The following is a 26,231-nucleotide window of genomic DNA, read 5'->3' as shown; positions in this document are numbered from 1 at the left end:
TTTTCGGAATCCTTAAGAATTCATCTGTAATTTAATGAGTCACTTGAAGGACTCTCATAGCCAAGGCTCAGAACAGCCTGACCTTTGAAAGCTGCGTCTGGTCCAAACATTTTGGGTTAATTCTTGAGGAATCTGAAATATTATTTTCCCCTCACACCCTTCTTTTAAGAGAGAGACATAAAAGAAACAAGAGTCTCCCTCATTCAGGGATGAGTAGGAGGGGAAAAAACCCCAACCAACATTTAAATAGGGAAACTGGCAGTTTTGAACAAACAAACTAGGGCTCACAATGAAATGATTCTGCACGGCATTTGCTTTTAAAAAGAAAGAAAGAAAAAAAAAAAGAGAGAAAGATTTCCCTTTCCTCCTCCTCCCCCCAACTCAGCTCGAGAGCTAAGAGGATTGTGCTGCGTGCAGAGTGTTGTAGTTGTAGCACAGTCCGTTCTAAATACACGCAGTATCTGTGATACTGGCACGGCAGGCCTGTAGAATTCTCTCCGGCTGATCTCTTAAACACAAACTGAAGGGATTTTTTACAACGACCTTGAAATGAGCCTGGAAAAAAAATATCAAGACCTTAAGAAAAAGCAAAACACAAACATGTATTTGGCTCACAGAATTTTGTAGAACACACACGTACACATACCCAAGCACGCATATACGCTTCCTGCAACAAGAAATTTCCTAAGAGTCAACAATAACAGAAAGAGTAAACCCACCACTTGCTGTCCTGGAAAGAAACAAACCAAACCAAAACAAGTCCTTTAAACATTTCTCTCAAGTGCAGGAGAAACTCACTTCAGTACAAGTCCAAGAAGAAAAAGAAAATTGCACCAAAGAGAAAAAAAAAAAGTGAGGGTTGGGATTGTCACATACGACCAAAAAATTCAAGCTTCTTTCAATAGTACCAGTATTGAAATAATACATCTTCTTTAAAACTCTTGAGAAAGATAGGGAAAGAAAACACACACACAAAATCCAACCGATGCCGGATCCTACGATTTACGTAACACAACAAACTTGCAAAAGGCAAAAATCAGAAGCAAAAATCCGAAAGTCATCAAAATACAGCAACCCCAAATCCCAAGTCACCACACCAAAAAGAATAAAACCCCAAGACAAAACAAAAGCAAAAAAACCCCGTTCCAAATAAAAATAAAGCAAATGAACCCACCGAAAACTGCTTGGCAAATATTTTTCTCGTGGTGCCTAATATTCTAGCTGGAAAGAGCTGTGGTGTTTATTGTTTTTTTCTCTTACTCGCCTCTCTAAACCTACTATATATAACGTACTTTTTCCAACGGTTCGAACCTCTCGCTCCCTTTTGTGTATTTAGCTCGAGGAGCTGAGTTTATGGGTAAGAGAGGAGGAATGAGCCCCGGACCCCGGGAAAGCAAAGCGCACTCCCCCTCTTATGTCACCGAATAGCAAATTAGTTCTCAGAATTCCAGAGGCCGAGCTTTGCTACAGCAAAGTCGCCGACGTCACAGAGGAGGCGCCCACGTGACGGTGGCGGAGCAGGCCGTACCATCGTCTCGGGCCCGGGGAGGGAGGGCCGCTTTCTGGCCCCTCGAACCCTGAACCGCAACCTCGAAATCCGAGACGCCCAGCCCGTGAAGACCTCGAAATATGCTGGACAGTGGAAAAACACTGTGGCTTTGAGGGCTTTTTATGGGACAGGAGAGGTAAAAATCTCGGAGAGCTGACACTGAGTCCTCCCCTGCCACGTAGCAATGGTAAAGTCCGCAGCTCAAATTCCGAGAATTGAGCTCTGTTGATTCTTAGAACTGGGGTTCTTAGAAGTGGTGATGCAAGAAGTTTCTAGGAAAGGCCGGACACCAGGTGATTATTGCTGTTGCTGCCGCCGCCGCTGCTGCTGCTGCTGCTGCCGCCGCCGCCGCCGCCGTTACCGCTGCCGCCGCCGCCGCTGCTCATGATCATTATTTTACCTTTTAATTCTTTTTTTTTTTCCGCTCTTGCCAAATGCTTTGGCTCCAAGTTTTCTATGTGTATCTATTGATATAAATGTATATATTTATTTATTCTAGCTGTCAGGTGTTAAAATAAATGCCGAAGATTAGTCCCATGTCTCTCCCACTCTAGGATATAGATTTTTATCTATTTATTATTATTGTTTTTGTTGTCTTTGAGTGAATCGGCCGGTTTGGGGAGGCTTTGCCACCCTCCCTTACGTTGTTTTGGTTTTTGAAAAGGAGGTGGAGGAGAGGAAGGAGGAGAGTTAGGGGGCGGCCGGAGCAGAGAGGACGAGACAGTATTGGGGGGTGATTCGGGCAAGTCTGGGGGCTGTCTGGCCCCAGGCGGCGAAGAGGACGCGCGCTCGCGCCCTCGCTCTCTGCTGCTGCTGCTTGCGTACGGCTTGTGCTCTCTCTGGATTCGTGCGGCTGCGTTTTTCCCCTCTTTTCTCGCTTGCAAACTGCTTTCCTGCTCCCTTGCTCCTGCCTGCCCTGCCCTCCCTCCTCTGTTTCCTCGCCTCTTCTTCCTTCCCTGCTCTTGTCCTTCTGGGTAACTCCGGGAGGCGAGGAGAGAGGCTGCCCGCTCGCTGCTCGCCCCGCTGGCTCCCTTTCGCCGGCCTCGGTCCTTAAGATTCCCTGCCTTCGAGGCGAGCCGAGATTTGGGAGGAAAAATGCAAGCGAACTCCTCGGTTTTTTTTTTTTTTTGGTCATAAAACCAGATGAGATGAAGTGTCGTGTCTACTATTTCCTTTCAGAGCCGTCATCTTCCTAACGAGAGACGAGTGTTTTGGTGTCCTCTTCCCCTGCATTTAGGAAGGTTTAGCTTGCATGGGGGCGGGGATGTTGAATACTTTGAAAATTATTCTTTCTTGGTTGTAGTCGAGGGAGTCGGGAACCCCGGCGCGCTCTTTTCTGCCCATTCCGAGGAGAGAGGCTGATGGCGGGACAGGGATTTTGCGGGTGGGTGGGAAAGGGGTGCGCATTTGCACCTGCGGTGCCTCTCGGCGTGCGTGAAGCCGTGACAGGACAGCCTAGGAGAGCGAGAAGGTGGCGGGATTTCTGGCGGCCGAGGTGTTTGTATTTTGGGCGCTGCGTGACTCTGTGTTGGCTCCCAATGGCTGTTCCCTCCCTTTCCTAAATTTTATTTTATTTTTCCCATGGTGCAAGCTCTGTAAAAAGGAAACTGCGGACTTGGGCGTAGTGGACGCCGGGCTTGAGATTCCCGAGGACGCTGGGCGAGGGGAAAGACAACAGAGCCCCAGCCCGCGTCCCTTACATGCAAGACCCGGGAGGAGAGAAGGGCACTTTGTGGCTCTAGCTGGGGGGCCCCGCGCGGGAGGAGCGGGTGCGGGCGCGAAAGGGAGATCTTTGTGAGTGATTTTGCAAAAATAGATTGCGAGGTTGGTTGGATTTGCAACCTGTGGCTCTCCTTGAGGGACTAGGAATGGGGGAAGGCGGCGGCGGCCCAGGGCGGGAGCCGGTAGGGAGTTGGAGGCTTGGAAATCGGCTGCGATCGAGGGCAGCTGGAGCTAGGGGCCACCCCGCCTGCAGGATGTAGTAACCGTGGTAAATGTCTTGAGAACTGTGGGTTGCGTTGCCTTTATGATGCCATGTTATAGGAACCCTGATGAAAAATGGAACTAGTGTTTCAATTATGAGTTTTAAAGCTCCCCCTGGGAAGCAAGAACACAACCCTACCGATTAAAAAAAAATGAAAAAAAGACCTTCTGTGGTGTGCCCCCTCACGCAATGGTTAAGAGTTGGAGTTGGGGGTGGTGGATGTCCTGACAGTTGAGGGGAAGTGACCCCAAACCAGGTGCTGAAAGTCCAAAGCTGTTATAGGGTCCCTGACCATCTCAGAGAGCCATTCACCGCTTCCCCCCGCCCCAGGAAACTGATTTAATCTTTTATGGACTTGAAAAAATTAGTTTATAGTTTCCAGGAGGAATATCTTGTAACGCTTTACTTTTTTTTTTTTCCTTCTGTAAGTAAAGTGTCAGTAGATGCGTTTTTACAGTCCGGAAAAAAAAAAAGTGGGGCAGGAGAGAGGGAACCAGGGAGAGGGCTGTTTAGAAATACAGTTTGTGGCTCTGAGCGCTGCCACTGGCTTCCTCTGCAGAGACTGCCAGTTTCCCTTTTTCTTTGCAAGGTGTGTGTGGTTTTAATAAATAACTTAAAAAAAAATAAAAGGGGGCCCGGCAAGATCCATCAGGAGACAGGTATCTATTTTGCTCACTATTTACTACCAAGAGCCCTTGGCACTGGAACAGAACCTCGTAAATCTACAGCCCAAGTTGAAGTTCATCTGGCCCTAGTCCACACGCTATTCCTGGAGGTAGCAAACATGAGCTCAAAGGAGCGAGGTGAAATCACATTCTTGCTTTAAAATACATACTTTTTTTTTTAAAGAAGAAAAGATATTTGTCTCTGGGGGAGGAGGAAACGGAGAGAAAGTACCAGGAGATGGGGCATTCCCTTGCTATGACTGCAGTTGAGTCTTCAGGCCAAAATAGAAACCTGTAGATGGGAAATATCCTCCCCCCCCACCCCAAGTTTATAAATAGAAGTTTCCAGTATCCTATTTGGAAGATTTTCCAATACTGCAGACTCAAGTATTGGCTGATTTTAAGGGTCTGTTGATAGTGACAATAAAGCTACATGCTGTTCATAAAAACTAAGTGACTTGAGGAGACAGCCAGGAAAAGTGGGAATTTTCCAATTGTTCTTTTCCTCCTCTGTTTTGAAGAATTTTACCCTGATGCTTTCTTGAAAAGGCTGTCTGATTTGTCCTGGGTTAGGTGGACAGGATGGGACTCTAGATTCTTAAACTGTCGTTTGCTGAGCCCTTGAAGAGTTCCAGTTAATAGGTTGAGTAAATGGTAGCCATGGCTAGATGTCAAAACCCTTCTTCCTTCCCTCTCTCCCCTGCCGGGTAGCCACACTCACAACCCACTTTGTTGTGAAAAACTTAAGAGATTCAGAGGAGGTAGGACGGCAGCGCCACCCCCCGGTGGGTGAAATTATTGGCAAAAGTCAAATATTTGAAAAATACTGTGAAATGGCCTTATGAGGCATTCCCCCCACCCCTGAGAGATTAAAAAAAAAATTAGGAGTGATAAAACTAACTTTTTAAAAAAGGACTTTGTAATTGACCTCTCAAATAGAGAAGAAAATGTTGCTTTCCAGCTAGGATGGTGTCATAATAGACAACGTAGTTCCAGTAATTTGGGGTGGGGAGTGAGCCTGATTGGCTTTAAGTACAAGAGTTCTCCAGGTGGAGGTAGCCTGCCTTTCCCCTTTGGACTTGACTTCTCAGGGAATCTGAATTCTGCCGCCTGTCTGACATTGAGAAAAGGCGGAATGTTTTGGTGTGAAAACCACAGTGGCTGGAAGTACTGTTTTGCCAGCGGTGGTGGTGGTGTACGTGCGGGTGTGGTGGTGGTGGTGGTGGTGGTGGGGAGAGGTTTGTGGATGGCGTGGAGCAATGGTACGCTGGTCTGTAGCCCTCTGGGAGTCAAAGGAGCATGGTGCATGCTGGTTTACAGCACTGCGCAACAAGTGGGACCGCTGCCGCAGCGATCCGAGCGACGGTGCTGTGTAGTGGCAGTGCCTGGTCGGTTTATCTTCGTCTCAGTGGAAGCCAGGAACGGCTCCTCCCAACCCTCTCGGTCTCCCAGTCCGAGACTAGCAGCGCCCCCCCGGCCCCCGCAGCCCCCGCTTTGCCAGGCTCAGTAAGCCTGGGTGGGACCCAGCCTTAATCCTCCAGGTCCCCCTTCCTCCGTGACGATCAGGAGTTTATTTTCGACTTTCTTTGCTGGTCGGCCAGTGTTTGGCAAGAATCTGTTAATACTGTCGAGTGCCATTCTGCCTTTTGAAGAGAAGTGCACCCTTTATTGCCCTGCCCAGTACATTCAGCTTTTCGGGGGGGAAAAAATCAACTTGTATTACATGAACGCAGCTCCAGATACTGCGTTGTGGTTGCTAGAGGAGGGAGCATCGGAAATAATGGAATTACATCCACAAAATTAAATGTTTTCCAGCTTTGGTTTTGGAGGCAACCACACCACCAGCCCCACCAGACAGAAAAAAGAAGCGGGGGCTGGGGGCATCCGTTGTGGAAGGCTGCGGCCGTGCGGAGGTTCTCGGACGGACTGAGCCCGCCACCTAGTGGTGGGTCTCGATCAAGTTTTCCGCCTGGGGTGGTGGGCAGACTGGTTCCTTTTCGGGCCTCACAGCGTCCTGGCCAGGTGCTAGGTCTGACAGAGGGAGAGCATCCTTCAACGGGGATGGCATACAACCTCCAAAGTTTTGACAAGACATGAAAATTATAAATGCCCCGGATGCTCGCTCCGTCCACCATCACTCAGCGACGGGCATCTATCTCCACTAAGAGAAACCATAAAATAACCCGCTTTGAACACACTGTCTCCCTGTCACTGTGGCCTTTTCCCAGGGGAAGTGGCAGTGGAAGGATGCCATGTAGGCGCCCAGGGGCTTTGGGACTGACAACTCTTGAGGAAACAGACCTGGCTAGGGGGCCTGTTCGTGGTGAGTTAGGGGACCTAACAAGGACCAGATTTTAAGTTTCTGAATTTCAGGTGAGTGACTTAAAGTCCAAGGCGAACTTATCTGTACTTTTAAGTTTGTAAGAGAAGGGGGCAGCAGCCAGAGCCATGATTTTAACCTCTTGGGTCACCTGAGTTGCTAGTGAACGTTGGAAATGGTTCCTCAGCAGCCTGGGAGGAATTTGTTTAAAAAGTATGGCTTAAGATTTTCGGTTAAGGACATGAAAAGCCTGCAGTAGTGCTGAGGGTGGGGGTGGTCTCAAAGCTCGGGGGCTGGGGGGGGCGGTATGTACGTGCTAGCGGGGTCGTTCTGGCCTCCACAGGAGACTTTTAGAGGCCTGCCTCACTTCGGCCGAGGCTCACTTTTGGATCCTTCCCCTGCCTTCTATCCCTTGCCTAGTGGTCTGGCGAGAAACCGGGTGTGTGTGTGTGGTGGGGGAGAGGGTCATGTGGACAGGCAGAGCGTAATTCTCGCAGAATTTGTGCCACAGTAGCTCCTCAGTAAAGTTTTCTTTCCCAGAGCTCGTGACTTAAGATGGCAAACGCGCGTCCGCGTGCTGGCGGCCCCTGGCGGCGGCCGGCGCGCTCACCCGCGGACACGCCGCCGCCTCCCCGCCCGGGTCCGCTGGGACCGAGTTCGGCCTTTCCCACTGCGGGAACCGTCCGAGGCCGCGTCGGAGAACGCGCCTCTGTTCGGGTTGGAAACGAATCTGGGAACGTGTTTGAAGCGCGGTCAAGTTTGACTCATCGCTTTCCAAGGACAGTTAGTGCCTTCCATCTTCATTAACGTGAATAAAGACCTTGGCTGACTTCTGTCCAGATCGGATTTTTAAAGGCATTGTTTGCTTGGGGAGATCATGCCTTTCCCCTCCCCCGCCGTCCTTTTTGCAAAGGTTGAGCCCAGTTGGGCCAGGATGGCCGAGAGATCTCTGCCTGGGGACGTGGTTTGCTGGCGTTGTCTGCGGGCCCTTTTGGAAGGCTGTCTCTGGGCATAGTATGGGGAGCGTCCCTTTGCAGCTTCTCTTCAGATCTTGATGATAAAACACATCCCTCTATTTTATTGCATTTCCTAGAAGCTTGCAGGCTTGCAAGAGCGCTGTTGGCAGGAAACGTGATAGAAATGAAAGTCAGGACATAATGTGCCCGAACACCTCGGTTACCCAAAGCGGCTGCCGAGGCCATCGCGTTATCAAATTCGCTTTTATCTACTGTCGCCTTCCCCGCCCTCCCGCCCCAGTCAAGAGGCAAAGAGTGTTTCCCCCTAAGAACAAAAACAACTCCGCGGTTTGACCCCATCCCCTGCTGTCGGACCACTGTGACTAGATCCTTGCAGTTTGTTGGCTGAGCGGCTGCTGGGACCGGTAATCCTCCAGCAGGAGCCCCGATGCGAGTTTCACTGCGGCAGTTCCAGCCTTATTAAAATTCCTTGTTCCTGTCCCTAAACAGTGCTTTGCACTTTCAAATTCACCATTTGAGTTTTCAGCGAGTTATTGGAGTTATTAGATTACCAATAACCCAACGGCTGGCCTGGATAGAGGGGAGGGGGAAGGGCGGAGGGCATTCTCCAAATCGGGAAGCTCTGGCCAAACTAGGTCAATGGGAAGGAGGGGCGGGGCGAGACGGGGGTTGTTGGTTTCAAGCCTTAACAGAGGGCTCTCTCTAGCGTTAGGCAGTGGTAAAAACGCTCAGGTTTGAGCTCCCGGAACCACCGGGCCTCCTAGTTTCCAATAAGTCCATTTGTTTAATTTTAATTTCCCAGATTCTCACCCCCACCCCAGAATTAAATTCCAGCCGTCTCTTTCACCATTATCCAACTGGGCAGAGGAATGAGAGAGCCTCAAAGTAGGATTTTGAGACCGAAAAGGCCAAGTCTTTACGGACAGACTCTGACCCTTCCTCGGTCGCAGACGGGATGCACGGCGCAGTGTGGCGCCACCCGCTAGTTTCAGGGCTGCGGCCTGTGAGGCTGAGTCTTTCGCTGTCCCCTGACAGCGCCTTCCACAGCCCGCTATCGAGACCCATTTGGAGTTGGCGCCCAGGGGTTTTAACTCCCAGGGAGGCCGCGGGAAGGGGAGGCAATTTTGGACTACGCGAGTGCGCGCGCTGGGGTCGGCGCCCCGGCCTCCGCCGAGTCCAAACCGTGTCTCTACTGTTTCGGGGAAATCGGACTTGGAAATCCCTAAACCTGGCCAGGGTCGGCCTGGCAGCTCCTATTCTAAATACTTTAGGCGGAAACTAAGTCGAGCTGGGTTCCCGTTCTTGCCAACGTAGGCGGAAGGGACTTTCGGTTTAGTTTTCCTCCAACTTGGCTGGGGCGTGCAGGATGGAGACCCTAAGCCCTAGGGACTCCATCTTTTTCGCCTTGACACCTCGCCTAACCATCCCCTCAAGGGGGGAGGGGGGTGGCGGGGCGGGGAGAGGCAAAAAGAGAAAAAAGGAACGACACACTAGGCCAACAAACGCCGGAATTGGGCAAATTGGAGTCAGGAAATGAGTCTCGGATTGGATCCGAACTCCTGACTTCTAGACCAGCTCTGCTACTAACTTCTCTGATTTCCTCGTTTATAAATTGTTGCGGGGAAGGGGTTGGATTAGATAAACTCTGAGAGTCCTGGACTCAGCGCTGGCGAGGGATTTAGGGGAAAGTGCGCCGTATTCCCTGCGAGCCTTACCCCCACCCCTCCTCCCCCCGGTGAATCCCCGGCGGCCAGCACGGCGCGGGCAGCGATCCTGGCTGCAGTCGGGGCCCGGGTAGCTTCCTGGAAAGTTAGACAGGCAGAGAGTATTCTGTGAAATCCGCAGAGCCGAGATCGACTACGTTCCGGGAATGAGAGGGCTGTGCCATTCCCCTCCCTGCCCCCTGCCTTGACGGCATAACAGGAAAAAAAAAAGGCATACACACAATGTTAGCTATCGAGGTGCCCGAAAAGTTTTATTTGAATGTAACTAAATTAAGGGCCACCACGGTCACACCGGGGAGCCTCCACCGCGCCTTGCAGGGGGCTTCGAGGTGGATGGGAAGTGGTGCCCGCCAGTCGTCCAGAAGTGGGCAGTCTCTGGAAGACAGGTACGGTGTCGTAGGGGTAGGCGAGTCTGCGCAGGCTTGCCCTGGAGCGCAGGGCTTGTGTTTGTGCTCGAGTGTGAGCGAGAGAATGGGGCTGCCTGGTGCCTGCCCACTGGAGGAGGGAGGAAAAAGATGGGGTCTTTCGCATTGGCTCGCTCTCTCGCTCTTAACCTCGTCTCTCTCTTTCCCTCCCTCCCCCTCTCCCCCTGCTTTCCTCCTTCTCTGCTCTTTCTTTTTCATTTTCTGGTTCCTCTGTTTTCTTCTTCAATGGTAATCTCCCGTAGAGAATCTAGTGTAATTGAGTATACACAAGGAAAGCGCAAAAGGAGAGAAAAGGTGTGACGGGTGGAGAAAACAGGTTTAACTCTCCCTTGGTGGTTACTGAGCCAGCAGGGATGGTGGGGTAGGAGTTGGGGTCCAAGGGGTCCAGATCTGGAGCCATGCAGTTGTCAGTTTCTCACTGACAGCCCTGCTCTCTTGGTGATTGTTTTTGTGGGATAATGTTGTGTGTGGCATTGGTGGTATGGCTGGATCTAGTAGATAGGGTTTGTCCAGAATTTTGCTAGAAATTGGCTTTGAGATCTTGGGCAAGGCTTATCCCCTGCAGCCTCAGTTTCCTACCTAGTAAATCAGGGCTGTTAAAAGGATAAGATACAATAATGAGTGGGAAAGGACGAAGTGGTCTGTGAAAACAAAACAAAACAAACATTGGTAGTGCTTCCACACCTGCAGCATGGGGGCTGGGGGGTGAACCCACACACTCAGTAGTTGTGGGACCTGCTAAGACAGAGTTAGCTTACAAAGGAGTGAACTTAGTAAGGACGTGGGCCTCAGTGTATGTGCATTTGTTTTTGGCCAGGCGGAGGCTTAAGGTGAAAAGCTCAAGGACTGGCTGACAGTGGACACAGGGGAATTGTTTGTTTGTTTCAACCCCCATCTGGAGTGAGTCATTGCCACTTGTCATGGTGAAATGGCAAATCTGGGCTTCCTGTGGTTCCAAAAGTCTGTGACTGGAAATCCTCAAGTGAACTGGTCATTGAAGCTGGTTAGAGGACAGCCTAGGTATACCAGAGGTGTTTGAGAATCTCTTCCATGAGGGAAGAAGAGAAAGTTTTTAAATAAACCTCACATGTCTTCTGCATTCTTTTTCAAAGGAGACAGTCATTGAACTGTGGTTAGGACTAAGTTAGTAAATCTCTCTTTCCCTATCTTGAGTTGGGATGAGGAGAGGAGGAGATAGGTTCTTTTGTGTTTTTCTGTCCTCTCCCTTTCCCCATTTCCTTCCCCCAGTGTCCACTCACTCGCATGCACACACTAACCTTGAAGCTGATGAGAGTGTATGACTGGCACTTGGGACCACAGAGAAATGTCAGAGTGTTTGGTTACAGACTCAAGGAAACCTCTCATTTTAGAGTGCTCATTTGGTAAGACTCAGCAGCCTGGAATGGGGCAAAGTGTTTGTGTGGGCTAGGAACTTAAAAATGAGATTCACCCACATCAGGGTGCTGTCTTGCATGTTCTACAGCACGTAGGCTGATTTGGAAAGGGGACAGGAATTTGAGCCAGAAGACCTAGGGCCGGGTCACCAACCATCTACGTGGCCCAACATGACCCCACTGACCTCAAGCCCCTTTACCCGGAAAACAGCTCTAAAAGGCTCTGCTTTTAAGAAAAGGGGGAAAGAGTTCAAATATTGTTTTGTTTTGCAGTCCATGTTCTGTCATAAGGGAGAGTCTTACACCTGTGCTTTTGATGATTTTTTTTTCTTTGGAGAAACCAATTTGGAAGGGCTACATATTTTACTAAATCTCTTTAAGGTTTAGTGCTCCCTGGCTAGTTCTCAGCTAAGCCACACGGTGAAGTCTTTCACCAGCAGAGAGAAGCACAAACTTGGAAGCTGCAGCACTCTGTCTGGTCTTCGACCCAGTAGGGAAGGGAGAGGAAACTTTGAAAAAGAGGGCAAAGTTTCTCAAGGAGCGTGTAGACATGCCATCTCAGGTTGTATGCTGCAGATTCCGTATTCAGTCTGAAGTGTTTCAGACAGGAAATACTGCCTAGCTGTTTGTCCTGAGCAAGCCCCTTGAAGCCCTCCCTGCATCTCAGTTTCATCACCAGTGAAACAGGGATAAAGATATTGACCCTATCAGCCTTGTGGAATCATTCTAAGACTTGAAAGATAATATCTTAGCAGGTTTTGAATAGCGTCCAGTGTTTTTAGGCCCCTTGAAGAATTGTTATCATTAATATTGAAAGAACCACTTTTCTTATTTTTTGTTTCCAATAAACTCAAATGGCCTTCGGCTGGTATAAATTTTTTTCTTTCAGAAAGGAAATATATATGTATATGTATATGGAATTAATGTATGCAGTTATATTCTCGTGCTCAGGGTAAAAACATTATTGCATAGCTTTGGGTGCCTGTTGTTTCCGTAAAAGCAGAGCTGGAAAATGTTTGCTAGCTTGTGGTAAAACTGTACCAACTGGCAGGCTGCAACTATCAAAGCAAAACTAAATGTGTGTGTCCTAAAATAAGACTATAGTGGACAATCTTACACTCATTAAATCAATTTATGTTTGCTTTCTTCTCTGCAGGTTTTAAGCAAAATTTTGGACTGTGAAGCAACGCATTGGGTAAGTAAATCAAATTATATGCTTTAAAATATTGGAGGCAAACTATTTGTTTTGAATTTGCCAATGCATGTGTTTCTGTGATCTTTGCCACTCTTTATTAGATGAGACAAGGACAACACATTTCCTGTGTATCACTCCCAGCCCTCACCTCTTCATTTCTGCATTAGACTGTCTTAACCCTGTTGTATAGTCAGTTATTCTCTTGCTTATTTCTTAGTTCATACTAACTTAGCCACTTACTGTGCACCAACAATGTGACTCAATGTACAAAGTCAAACAACTCTAAAGCCCAATAATGGAGAGAGATGGGTGGTGGCTGGGATAATGAAATGAAATGCTTATGATAATAGCTGTGAGTTTTGAGAACCTACTGCGGATGAGGCACATATCTCTAATTTTCATAACTACATGGGTATTGCTACTCCCCTTTTGGGAAACCAAAGCCCAGAAACAGTAATGAACCTGCTCCAAGTCCCATAGCTGGCAAAAGGCAAGGCTAGCCTGATAACCTTCAAAGCATGGTTTTTCTCCATTGCAACATACTGACTGCCTCTCAATGCTTGGCAGAGTATTTGGTATGTGAGAAAAACACTCAGCAAATATTCATTCCCTTCCCTTTTCCCCTAAAAGGCTTTCTACCCCAACTTGTTGGATAAAGAGAATTCTCCCCATTTTATAGCTATGAAAAATAATACTCAGAGTTGGGTTATGAATTGTTTCAAGATCAAACACAAGGGACCTGAGTTGCATTCTATACCTTAGCAGGCTGAGCCATGTGCTCTGGTACCCCTGATAAGCAGGAAACAGGTTCTGGAAAACAAACAGAATTTTGGCCTCTTTTTTCAGGTGAAGACAAAATGGCCTCTCCGGCTGACAGCTGTATCCAGTTCACCCGCCATGCCAGTGACGTTCTTCTCAACCTTAATCGCCTCCGGAGTCGAGACATCTTGACTGATGTTGTCATTGTGGTGAGCCGTGAGCAGTTCAGAGCCCATAAGACAGTCCTCATGGCCTGCAGGTGAGGCGGCTAGAAGGGGAGGGTGGATGAATAAAAGGGTGGTGATGGTGCTGGCAGCCAGTGGGATAGAACACCTAGGCCTTTTGCTGTGTCTAGGGCGATGCCTCACTTTGTCTCCAGATCTTAGCACATGGCCTGGAACAGTAGACTCCCAGGAAGCAAATGAATGAGTGTACTTTTAGAAAAGAAAGAGTTTCTGTTCTGTGGGCCATAGTGCGGGAAGAAATCACATACTGCCGCAAGAAAGGATGTGTTTGGAACAATCAGGGAGAAGAGCTTCAGTTAACCAGTGAAAAAATGACAAAAGAGTTCAGATTAACTTGCATTGTCTTTAATTAGTTTCAGCAAGTTAATCTGAAACATTTTGCTCTTTTATGCTGTATTTGTCTTGTATTGCAACTGTATTTCCATGGGTGTTCAGAGTATATGTAAGAGTTAGTGAGAATGAGCCATCTAATTCTTCATGTTTGTCAAATATTTCAAGTTTTCAAAGCAATTTTATATCACATCATCTCCTTGGATCTTTTGTGTTATGGATGGCATCTTTACCTCCATTTTGTAGATGATAAAAGGAAGGCACAGGGAGGTGAAATGACATAGAATCAGGGATCTCTATTCCTATTGTAGAACTTATCCAACATCTATTGTAAGCACCAGTTTTTTAATAATGGTGAGAATGGAGGTTTATAGAAACATAAAAATAATAGATAATGTTTAGTGAGTGCTTACTGTGTGCCAGGCATCATTCTATACTCCTTTTACATTTCCATGCTTGCCACAACCCTACAAGGTAGACACTATTGTTCCCCCTCCTTTGAAGATAAGTAAACCAAAGTGCAGAGAAACTAAATATCTCACCCAAGGTTGCACAGCTATTTACTGGTGGAAGTCTGGCTTCACTTCTGGCAATCTACTCAGAAAGAGTAAAATCAAGAATTAAGATGATAGCTCAGAATTCTGGTTTCTAATTGAGTACTGTTTCCTCTAACACACAGTCTGGTATTGGGTGGCATGGCTTGAGGTTTGAGTTGGATCTTCTAGGAATAATTGACCTTCTAAAAATCTATGGACTGTAAGAAAAGTAGAGTATAGGTGTAGGCATATTTTTATTTATTTGTCATTCATACCAAACTTACTTCTAAAAAGTACAAGAGAATTTTTAAAATAAGGATAACGAAATAGAACAAGAAGGGAAATGCTTATCCCAAAGATACAGACTAAGAATAGTTACTGCAAATGAGTCCTAAATTTAACTCTGGTAATCCATGCGATTAAGCGTAAAAGGAAAACAGGCTCTGCGGCTTTAAGAATATCACTTAACCTCTCTGATCTTAGTTCCACATTTGTAAAGGTAGAGAATAATAGTACCTACCCTGCAAGGTTGTGAGGAACACAGGATAATGTATATAAAGTGCTTAATCACTCTCGGCCATTTGGTAAGCTCTCCATAAATGGCAGCTATTATTAATTGCTTTGAAAGTTCTGGAGCTAGGCCCAGGGGAGAGGGGCAGAGCATCAGTGCTGACTGTAATAGATCGCAGATTCTGTATGTCCTACTATGATAGGGCATTTGTTTGTTTTACAGTGGCCTGTTCTACAGCATCTTTACAGATCAGCTGAAATGCAACCTTAATGTGATCAATTTGGATCCTGAGATCAACCCTGAGGGGTTCTGCATCCTCCTGGACTTTATGTACACATCTCGGCTCAATCTGCGGGAAGGGAACATCATGGCTGTGATGGCCACAGCTATGTACCTGCAAATGGAGCATGTTGTGGACACTTGCAGGAAGTTTATCAAAGCCAGGTGAGCTGCTATGCCACCTAGGTGGAAGCCTTGGAAATATAAGGGGTAGTCCCCAATCAGAAACCCTTAATAATACATGCATGCAGAAAAAATAGTCCTCTGTGATATGCTGCTATTGTTGTACACTTTTGCACTTCTTAATTTTTGCACTCCAGGAAGACTTAACTCCTTGCAGCTATACAGATATGTCCTGTGCATTATCACCTCTTGCTTTTTTCCATTCACTTAATATGTCCTTTCCTTCCACCCATCCTGCAAGGCCAAGCTTGGATGACAGCTGTTCCATGGAAGTTGTTTGGATTACCACTCTTCCTCCTTTAGCTCTTCTTTTGTGTTCTGGAGCATTTTGCTTGTGCTTTAGACCTTCCTTCTATTTTAATATTTGCATATATTTTAGTTCTCCTTTAGACTTCTGTTATGACTATTTACATATGTGCCTTAGTTGCCTACCAGACTGTGGGCTGCAAAGGTTGTAGGGCTGCCTTACTCATCTTTTATGTCACCTTGCTCCTGCTAGGGAGGACATTTGTTGAATTTAGTTCACTGGGTCCAACCCTCTACCTGAGGGCTGGTAAAACATGACAATCATTTAAAGGGGAAGAACCTGAGATCTAAAGAAGTGAAGAGCTTTGCTAAGTGGAACAGAGACTCAGGTCTTAACTTTTTCAGAACCATTTGATCTAGCCATGCTAGGGTGATTGCATCTTCACTTAAAAAGAAGGGTTTTCTAGCCTGTGTTTGGACACATCCAGGAGCCAGGAACTCAGTCTTCCCAGAACCACAGAGTCCACCTTGGGTAGAAAGCTCCTCATTATGGCGAGTTGAAATTTGGCTTCTTTGACCTTTACTCATTGATTCTAGCTCTGTTACCTGTGATCATATTGAGCTGGCTTATTCATTTTCCCCACATTATGTCCCTCCAGGTATATGCAGCTATTGCTCTTTAACTCCTATGCGTGATAAATGTGGCAAGATCATCATTGCTGTCATTTATAAGTACTTTCAACAGGTTAGGCTTTGTGCTCAGAGTGGTTAAGTAACTTGCTCCAGGTCACATAGCTGCTAAGTGACACAGCTGGGATTGTGGACCAGGTCTGGCTGCTCTAGAGCCAGGGATTCTTGCACTGGCATTTCTGCCTGTCCTCTATGATAAATTTCCAGTCAGCGTGTAGGGCAAGTCCTTTCTTTGATAGGGCACTAGTTTGTCTGTGACCTTCCAAAAGTGTGGTGCCAGCATTGTGTAAATTCTTCCCTCTCTGTTTCTGTGTGTATAAAAGGGAGTCAGTAATACCTGACTTTCCTTCCTTACAGGATTTTGCGTGAGTGAAATGGGATAGGGCTTTGAAAGCTTTATGTAAACTATAAAATTCTATAACATCAGAAGAGTTATAGGTTTACACACATGCGTAGATATGTGCCTTAAACATATAAGATCATGTCTAAGGAGGCACACATTGTACAGGTGACTCACTTCCCTTCTCTGAGCCTCAGTTTCCCCAACTCAACTGTAAGCTACACTGCTAGACTTCTAGCATCAATGCCTTGTAACTGTATTTCTCTACTCCAGAGCCGCATCCCCTATGTCTAGCTAACTCAAGCACAGATGTGGTTATGTAAGAGTGTCACTGGAAGGTCATCTGTCTAACAGTTCTGATTTGGGGTCCGGTGTCTTTTCTCTTTTTTCTCCCACAGTGAAGCAGAGATGGTTCCTGCCATCAAGCCTCCTCGTGAAGAGTTCTTGAACAGCCGGATGCTGATGCCCCAAGACATTATGGCCTATCGGGGTCGCGAGGTGGTGGAGAACAACCTGCCACTGAGGAACACCCCCGGGTGTGAGAGCAGAGCCTTTGCCCCAAGCCTGTACAGTGGTCTGTCCACACCGCCAGCCTCTTACCCCATGTACAGCCACCTTCCAGTCAGCAGCTTCCTCTTCTCTGATGAGGAGCTGCGGGATGCCCGGATGCCTGTGGCCAACCCCTTCCCCAAGGAGCGGGCCCTCCCCTGCGACAATGCCAGGCCAGTCCCTGGGGAGTACAGCCGGCCGGCCATGGAGGTGTCCCCCAGCGTGTGCCACAGTAACATCTATTCACCCAAGGAGACAGTCCCAGAAGAAGCACGAAATGACATGCACTACAGTGTGGCTGAGGGCCCCAAGCCTGCTGCCCCCTCAGTCCGAAATGCCCCGTACTTCCCCTGTGACAAGGCCAGCAAAGAAGAAGAGAGACCCTCCTCAGAGGATGAGATCGCCCTGCATTTCGAGCCCCCCAATGCACCCCTGAACCGGAAGGGTCTGGTTAGTCCACAGAGCCCCCAGAAATCCGACTGCCAGCCCAACTCGCCCACAGAGTCCTGCAGCAGCAAGAATGCCTGCATCCTCCAGACCTCTGGCTCCCCGCCAGCCAAGAGCCCCACTGACCCCAAAGCCTGCAACTGGAAGAAATACAAGTTCATCGTGCTCAACAGCCTCAACCAGAATGCCAAACCAGAGGGGCCGGAGCAGGCTGAGCTGGGCCGCCTTTCCCCGAGAGCCTACACTGCCCCACCTGCCTGCCAGCCACCCCTGGAGCCTGAGAACCTTGACCTCCAGTCCCCAACCAAGCTCAGTGCCGGCGGGGAGGATTCTACCATCCCACAAGCCAGCCGACTCAATAACATTGTTAACAGGTGATTTCAGAGACAGTCTGGGTCTGAGGGTGGGGGTACCTGGGTAGGCTTCCAGGGTTATTGCTTCTGATGGATGCAAGGGCTGTGTTCTTTTCTTGCCTAAATTGCTGAGCCTGTTAAAGGTGTGGAATGAGTGCCTATTGACTGAATTAGCCTAAGTAAGGAAGTATATTAAGTACTGTATATTTTTTCTTTTTTTCTATTTTTTGGAGGCAGAGTATCACTCTATTCCTGGGCTGCAATGCAGTGGTGTCATCATAGCTCACTGCAGCCTCAAACTCCTGGGCTTAAGCGGTCCTCCTGTCTCAGCTTCACGAGTAGCTAGGACTATAGGCGCATACTACGACACCTGGCTAATTTTTCTATTTTTTGTAGAAATGGAGTCTGGCTCTTGCTTAGGCTGGTCTCAAACTCCTGGCCTCAAGCAGTCCTCCTACCTCAGCCTCCCAAAGTGCTAGGATTACTGGCGTGAGCCACCACACCCGACTTTGTGTATTTTTTCATAGCAAGAGAGATAATATTCTTCTATGGTAGATGAGCATTCCATAAATCCCACAGGTACTTTCTGTGGTCTTGATGTGTTAGGGGACCCTCATGCTCCTCTTGAACTGAGCGGGGCTGTGGGCTGTGTACTGAGGAGAAGAAACTGGGCCCTGGAGTGGGGTTTGGGCTTGGTTTGCGCCTGGTCAGTGAGCTCTCTGCAGACGCTGTTTGGAGGAAGGCTTGAAGATAACTCTGAGACCCAGAGCCCAAGCCCAGGGAGGAGAGGATGGCTTTGAGGCTCTGTCCCAGGTGCTGAGGCTCTCTTTGCTCCCCCACAGGTCCCTGACAGGCTCCCCCCGCAGCAGCAGCGAGAGCCACTCGCCACTCTACATGCACCCCCCCAAGTGCGTGTCCTGCGGCTCTCAGTCCCCGCAGCACGCGGAGATGTGCCTCCACACTGCTGGCCCCACGTTCGCTGAGGAAATGGGAGAGACCCAGTCTGAGTACTCGGATTCCAGCTGTGGTGAGTCCCTTTCCCTCCTTCTCCTTGGCAGGGAGAGGGAACACCCTTCTGCTCTGTGGGTTTTGTGTTTCCATTTTATTTACACGGTCATCTCTAATTGGGAGAAGTCCCCACTTGGAAGTCCGCTGGCAATTAAAATCACCAGCCAATCACCGTATACCTCACAAACTCTTAGGGAACTGGGATGACCAAAGCAAGGGATGGGGTATTAGGGCTCATATGGAGTAATCTTCATTCCAGTAAAGGTAGCTTGTGGGGCTGGCTGTCACTCCTGGAGCTTTCTCCATCCCACTGTACCAAAACTACGGGTACTGATCTGTATGCATGTGAGTTCTCCCTGCTAGACTGCAGCTTTTATAAGGAGAACCATCTGACCTTACTCATTCCTGCATCCTCCATAAGTCCCAGTAGGTCCCTAGCATGGAACTCAGTAAATGTTAGCTGAATTAAAACAGTTGAACTGAATTATGAAATTGAAGCTTCTGGATAGTTGGTGATTGGCATCTTTGCTTTTTACCAGATAAAGTCTAACTCTTCACCCAGCTCTGGCTACAGTAATAAAGCCCAGTAATACCTAAACAGGGTTAAGTCACCATGACATGTCATTTTCAAATTGCTATAACAAAAGAAAAAAATTGGCTGCTTACACCCAGAGGTTTGTCACAAGGTCATGGACCTATAGTTGGGAGAGCAGGGACTGTCCTTGTCCCCTGGCTATTTGCCTTTGCTGTGTGCTCCAGTTCCTTTGCTCTGGGCCTCTGTTTCCACATCCACCCTCATCTCTGGTCTCTCAGTCTCATGGAAGTATTTGGGAGACATGTAGTCCAGACAGGTGCAAGAGTGACCATGGAGTATTCATCGTTAATTCCTCCTTCAGGGACCTCACAGTATGATTGAATTTGAACTCTCTTATATTCCTATAATGCCTTGTGTTTTCATTTGTGTAATATCATATCCTCCTGTGAGGTAGGCAGGACAGAGATTTATTATTTTGACTTTGGAGATAGAGACATAGAAAGAGGCTCAGAGAGGTACAGGTTCTTGGCCCGAGGGCTTCTGTGTATAAATGTAAATAAAACTTTGAAGTGGTTTTTTAAAAAGGTCAGTTCTCAGAGCTCTTGGGAAAAGGAAAAGCTCTGCTGAGCCTTTCTCAAACTGGTGCAGGTCATACGAGTACCTGTGGGTTTGGGCTTCCCTTCTGTACCTTAATATTCAATCTGTCTCCTTTCTCCCTCCTCTGTGGCTGAGACTCTAAATGCTAGGAGAAAGAAATCCCCGCAGGTCCTTTGCTCTGGGGTCCCATGAGTGGTGGGTGGGTGGGGGCTGGGGCGTCCCTTTGGCACAGGGGATAGCTACCGAGGAGAGAGGCCTTAGAGCCCCACCTCCCTTCCTCGAGCTGACTTTGGTGTCCCCCTGCCACCCTCCAACAGAGAACGGGGCCTTCTTCTGCAATGAGTGTGACTGCCGCTTCTCTGAGGAGGCCTCACTCAAGAGGCACACGCTGCAGACCCACAGCGACAAACCCTACAAGTGCGACCGCTGCCAGGCCTCCTTCCGCTACAAGGGCAACCTCGCCAGCCACAAGACCGTCCATACCGGTATGGCCCTGCCCCACGCTACCCGGAGGCAGGACAGGGAGAGCATCTGAGAGAAAGCGGTGTGGGGCCCTGGGGCCTGGCAGGGTGAGGCAGGGAGCAGGCCCCGTCCGGGTTGAACGAGGGGCTTGGCCTTGTCTTTGCTTAGTGGCTCATCCACTCCCTGCATTCTTTGACTTTCCTCTGAGATTCTCTGTCCTGCTTCTCTGCCTTTGCTGGGGTCAGAAGTGTTACTCCCACTGTATAGGTGAAGAAACTAAGCCTGCTAGAGGCAAGGTGGGTTAGGTTTTTGTAAAGCCAGAGGAAAATTAAAGGCCTGTTGATTTCTTCCAAAGATTTATTCTTTATCAACTTACTTTCCTTTACCAGGTAGCTTCTCACAACCTGATTGTTGTCCAACATCTACTCTCTCAGTACGTTAAATCGTTCCGTTATCCCAAAACCTTCCCATGAAGGAAGGCTCAGCCCTTCTGTTGGTTTCCTCTGCCTGAGCATCTGCTCAAACACAAGCCCCACCTCCTTGCAAAGGGAATCCAGCTGTCGTTGCCACAAGCAGAAAAGTATGTTTGTTCTAAAAGAGAAACTGGAGCAGCCTGACTGTATCTCCCTGGTGAGGGAATTGATGATTTAATCAGTCTTATCCAAGACAAGAGCCAGAAGAGCTTTCCTAGGTCATCTAAAGTAGCCCCTCAAGTTCCAGAGAAGGAAACTGAGGCCCAGAGGAGAGTGACTTTTCCAGGCCCCACAGGCAGATAATCCTGATGACAAAGCTGGTTCTATAGTTCAGGCTTCCTGGAACCTTCACCTGTCCTGTCCACACCTGGCGTTGTTTCCGCTCCACCATGCCACCGCTTGTCTCTTGGCCCTGGTCCCCTGCAAGGTGTGCTGGTCTGCGTGAGAGAGGGCTGGCAGGCTAGGGGGCAGGCCCTGGATTCTCTCTCTGACATCCTGCAAGGGGAAGGAAAGTGTGAGTGACCTCAGGGAGGGGCATTTTGCCTTGAAATCCAGGGACCAAGGACTGTGGAGACTTTCCCCACTGAATTTGGCTTTCCTTTTCCTCTTTCTCTCTGTAATAGGTGAGAAACCCTATCGTTGCAACATCTGTGGGGCCCAGTTCAACCGGCCAGCCAACCTGAAAACTCACACTCGAATTCACTCTGGAGAGAAGCCCTACAAATGCGAAACCTGCGGAGCCAGATTTGTACAGGTGAGCAGGGTGGGGTGGAGGAAGGAAGGAGCCCTGGGCCTGTGCGTGCTGCTGAGGGCTTCGCGGAGCCCTGCTGCCCACCCGGCAGACCTTTCACGCTTTGCCCCTCCTTTTAGGTGGCCCACCTCCGTGCCCACGTGCTCATTCACACTGGCGAGAAGCCCTATCCCTGCGAAATCTGTGGCACCCGTTTCCGACACCTTCAGACTCTGAAGAGTCACCTGCGAATCCACACGGGAGAGAAACCTTACCATGTACGTGAGCCTCCTGCGGGCAGTGGCTGGTCTCGGGAGGAAGGGAGCAGGAGGGGTGGGGCGGCGCAACTGTTTGCTCCAGCCTTGAGCACACAGTGGAATGACCAGGGAGGTCATGGTCGGAAGATCTGGATCTGGACCTGATCGTCAGACACCCTGCTTGACCTTGGCCCGAGTCTCAGTGTGAAAATGGGGGTACTGGGCTAGGTGATCCCAGCCTTAGGAAAGAAGCCCCGACTGTGAATACATAGATTTGGAGTCATTCAGTTGTTCCACAAATACTTGTTGAGTGTCTACAGCACACCCCATACTGGGCTATATGTACATTAAAAGGAGCAGTCTTAGGAGTGGGAGGAGAACCAGAAGAATAGTATAAGAATTAATGATGTTATAATGAGAAAAAAACAGAGAGAAGTCCATTTTAAGAAAGAGGAGTGTCCAGGTACTCAGCACAATGCTGTGGACAGGCCACCGGGACTGGACTGTTCTAGAGCAGGGTCTTGGCACCTATGGCCTGCACACCAATGTTCGGACATTCCATGAGCTAAGAATGGTTTTTTCATTAAAAAGAAAAGAATAATATTTTGTGACATACGAAAATTATATGAAATTTAAATTCCAGGGTCCATAAGTAAAGTGTTATTGGAACACAGCCATGCTCATTTGTTTATGTATTGTCTGTGGCTGCTTTGAAGAATTTATGGCATCACTTTAGGTGGTAATGGGCACAAGAACTAGTCAATGAATGGTTAATCCTTATTCCAGATGTTAACCTGCAAAATGTGGTTTTTTGTTCACTTGTTTATCAAGCTTTAGATGAATATCTTCTTCCTTGCTGTTTGTTCTTGGGCAAATTAGTTATCCTCTTAGTACCTTAATTTCTTCATCTATAAAATGAGCCTGATGATAGTACCTACCTCATGTAGTTGTAGTATTAGCTAATTAATTCACTGAAGTGTTCAGGATAGCACACGAATATAGCAAGAGTACAGTAAATATATGCTGTTATGATTTGCTAGAATTTTAGATACATAGGATATCACAGTTGAGAATGACCTTCGGCATGTACTGACCCAGATCAGAAGGAATGTCCAAGCTCAGAGAGAGAAATGACATGCCTGGAACACACAGCACTGGGTGGCATAGATACAATGGACGCTATGTCTCCCGAGACCAGGGCTTTTTACACACTGCCCTACCAGTTTTATTTATTTTTTATTTTTCTAAGTCTATTCCCATTTTCACTTTAAAACATATTCTCTATCTGAACATATTGTATTATGCTTTGTATTTTAGAATAGTTTTAGATGTATAGAAAAGTTGCCAAGATTGTACAGAGGGCTCCATATGCACTCATTTCCCCCTACTATTAACATCTTACATTAGTTTAATGCATTTGTCATAACTAATGAACCAATACTGATACATAATTATAAACTAAAGTTCATATTCTATTTGGATTTTTTTTTCAGTTTTTTACCTAAAAACATCTTTTGTCTTTTCTAAGATCTCATCTAGGTTATCCCATTACATTTAATCATCCATTGTACTTTTAAGAAACTTTTATCTAAACTAAAACTGTTATCACACATTCATTGAATCAAGCAAGAAACAGCTCTATATGCTAATGCTTTATCAGGTTAGCTAAGATATACACCCTAAGAAGGAATATAACTGCATTTTTAAAAGCATATCCTAGACTCCAGAATTTCCATGAATTCAGACTGGTCTAGTCCATTTGTCCAAATGTGTTCAGATTTATTCATAATTTGCCTAAGAGGTATATTCTGCTAGATACTAGGAAGATTATAACATTTAGTGAAACGGGGTCATTATCCTCAATAGTGTTACCCATCTAAGAAGGATCTTAATGCACAAGGATGGTTGCATAGCAAGACTAGAAATCATACAGAGGTTCAAAGGAAAGAGGGATTATTTTTATGGTTGAGAGATTCAGGAAGCTTTAATAATGAGAGGAGTTTGTATCTGAACTGCGTTTTGGGATAAGACTTGAACTTGTGGAGTTGAGGCAGGGAATGACATCTCAAGCAAGGGAAAAGCATGACAGCACTTAGGAAAACAGGGAAGGAACATTTGGACAATGCTTACTTACCTCCTGGCAGAAGCTAGGATTCATATGGGTTCTTAAACTGGACTTTGAGAGGAAAGAACTGCCCCAGCCCTTTGCAAGGAGAATCTCCTTCTCTGGGTATTTGAGCAACGATGGGTTTCTTGGGTTGATGACAGCTAACAGTTTGCCTCTGATTTCCCTCCAGTGCGAGAAGTGTAACCTGCATTTCCGTCACAAAAGCCAGCTGCGACTTCACTTGCGCCAGAAGCATGGCGCCATCACCAACACCAAGGTGCAATACCGCGTGTCGGCCACTGACCTGCCTCCGGAGCTCCCCAAAGCCTGCTGAAGCATGGAGTGTTGACGCTTTCCTCTCCAGCCCCTTCTCAGAATCTACCCAAAGGATACTGTAACACTTTATAATGTTCATCCCATGATGTAGTGCCTCTTTCATCCACTAGTGCAAATCATAGCTGAGGGCAGGGGGTGGGGGGTGGGGCCCGGGGGACTGGGAGCCACGGCAGCTCCCCTTCCCCCACTGCCATAAAACATTAAGAAAATAATAATGCTTTTTCTCCTATGTGTAAGGTGAACCATGTCAGCAAAAAGCAAAATCATTTTATATATCCAAGTGGGGGAGTATGCAAAAGCTCTGACTTGACTTAGTCTGCAAAATGAGGAATGTATATGTTTTGTGGGAACAGACGTTTCTTTTGTATGTAAATGTGCATTCTTTTAAAAGACAAGACTTCGGTGTGTTATCAAAGAGAGGGCTTTAATTTTTTTAACCAAAGGTGAAGGAATATATGGCAGAGTTGTAAATATATAAATATATATATATATAAAATAAATATATATAAACCTAAAAAAGATATATTAAGAATATAAAACTGCGTTAAAGGCTCGATTTTGTATCTGCAGGCAGACACGGATCTGAGAATCTTTATTGAGAAAGAGCACTTAAGAGAATATTTTAAGTATTGCATCTGTATAAGTAAGAAAATATTTTGTCTAAAATGCCTCAGTGTATTTGTATTTTTTTGCAAGTGAAGGTTTACAATTTACAAAGTGTGTATTAAAAAAACAAAAAGAACAAAAAAAAGCTGCAGAAGGAAAAACGTGTAATTTTGTTCTAGTTTTCAGTTTGTATATACCTGTACAACGTGTCCTCACGGTGCCTTTTTTCACGGAAGTTTTCAATGATGGGCGAGTGTGCGCCATCCCTTTTTGAAGTGTAGGCAGACACAGGGACTTGAAGTTGTCACTAACTAATCTCTCTTTGGGAACGTTTGTCTCATCCCATTCTGCGTCATGCTTGTGTTATAACTACTCCGGAGACAGGGTTTGGCTGTGTCTAAACTGCATTACCGCATTGTAAAATATAGCTGTACAAATATAAGAATAAAATGTTGAAAAGTCAAGTTGGCTTGTTTGGGAGGTCTTTCTCTGTGTTGGAATGGGGACTCGAGTAGATCTGACTTCCTCGGCTCGCAGTCTAGTGGGAAAGGCTCCCAGAGGGCAAGGCTGCTGGCTGGTGCGGTCTCAGAAAGGAGCTTCATTTGGGATAAGGCTAGGGCTTGTTCCTGGTCGCTTGGCACAGACCCACACTTGGCTCCCAGTGCCGGGGTGGACTGCAGACTCCAGCCCCTGGTCCTGAGGAGCTCAGGCGGGGGGTTTTGGGTGGGCCACTCACTCAGCTCTAGGCTGAGCTTTTATCATCTTTGAGTCTAGCTCTTCTGACATGCGTAGATATGAGTCTCTTCCTCTGGGTCTTGCTTGGTTTGCTCATTCTGTGAAGTAAGAAGCTTCATTTGCCTCCTAGCTTCATGAACAACTTCTCTCCACGCAGCTCCGTGGGGCAGCGTGAAGGCGTCTGGCCCCTCACGCGTTCGTTCCTCAGCCTCCATGCATTTGGAGTCTTCCTGGTGTCTGCTGGTCATTGACAGACGTCTGTAGACTCAGAAGCTTTACGAATGGCTAGTGGCCAAGCAAACCTCTGTCCCTGAGGAGGTGCTCTTTGTCCAAAGGGCCCTGTGGTAGAACTCAGCCACCTCCTCCTGTGTGACTTGGGACCACCACTTCCTCTCTGGCTGCCCTTCCCAACCTGTCCCTGAGGGGACTGGATCAACCAGACCACTTGTGATTCCGTGATTCAGACATAAGCTCACCCTCACTTGCTTTGGCTCCCAGTTTTATTTTACCTCAAAACACCCCAAGGATCAAGTTTGATTGACAGGACCTGAGAAGAGGGAGGGCAAGTGCTGTTGTGGTCACAGCCCAGAGGAGGAGTCTGCACCTCCTCTTCTTGTTCCTGGGCTGGCGGTGGGGAGGGGACGTGAGGTAGAGCCCTTCCCTGGGGCCGTCGCCGCTGCTTGG

The 26,231-nt window shown here is 47.6% G+C and overlaps 1 protein-coding gene across 4 annotated transcripts; it reads left to right on the top strand.

Moving 5' to 3' along the window:
• Positions 1–1,787: 1,787 nt before the first annotated feature.
• On the top strand, positions 1,788–25,276 carry BCL6 (BCL6 transcription repressor). Of its 4 annotated transcripts, XM_045539900.1 has the most exons (11): positions 6,820–9,605; positions 9,887–11,026; positions 12,195–12,233; positions 13,080–13,251; positions 14,837–15,058; positions 16,751–17,722; positions 18,544–18,728; positions 20,159–20,326; positions 21,400–21,530; positions 21,647–21,784; positions 24,061–25,276. In XM_045539900.1, the coding sequence occupies exons 4-11, from the start codon at positions 13,091–13,093 to the stop codon at positions 24,202–24,204; spliced, it is 2,121 nt and encodes a 706-aa protein (XP_045395856.1). In that variant the 5' UTR covers positions 6,820–9,605; positions 9,887–11,026; positions 12,195–12,233; positions 13,080–13,090; the 3' UTR covers positions 24,205–25,276. The 4 variants fall into 4 exon arrangements, with proteins under 4 accessions (XP_045395857.1, XP_045395860.1, XP_045395856.1 ...); XM_045539901.1 differs by lacking the exons at positions 6,820–9,605; positions 9,887–11,026 and adding an exon at positions 1,788–1,842; XM_045539902.1 differs by lacking the exon at positions 9,887–11,026.
• The last annotated feature ends 955 nt before the right edge of the window (positions 25,277–26,231 follow it).

Source organism: Lemur catta, chromosome 1 (genome assembly GCF_020740605.2).
Source record: "Lemur catta isolate mLemCat1 chromosome 1, mLemCat1.pri, whole genome shotgun sequence".
Lineage (NCBI taxonomy): Eukaryota > Metazoa > Chordata > Mammalia > Primates > Lemuridae > Lemur > Lemur catta.
The sequence above is the reverse complement of the archived record's forward strand: the minus strand, read 5'-3'. Positions and strand labels throughout refer to the sequence as shown.

What these genes read in the sequence shown, in the direction of transcription:
- BCL6 (XM_045539901.1), top strand. Translation starts at nt 13,091, where the DNA reads ATGGCCTCTCCGGCTGACAGCTGTATCCAGTTCACCCGCCATGCCAGT. An exon ending in ACAGTCCTCATGGCCTGCAG is followed by an intron (nt 13,252 to 14,836) that starts GTGAGGCGGCTA and finishes TTTGTTTTACAG; the next exon opens with TGGCCTGTTCTACAGCATCT. An exon ending in GTACTCGGATTCCAGCTGTG is followed by an intron (nt 18,729 to 20,158) that starts GTGAGTCCCTTT and finishes ACCCTCCAACAG; the next exon opens with AGAACGGGGCCTTCTTCTGC.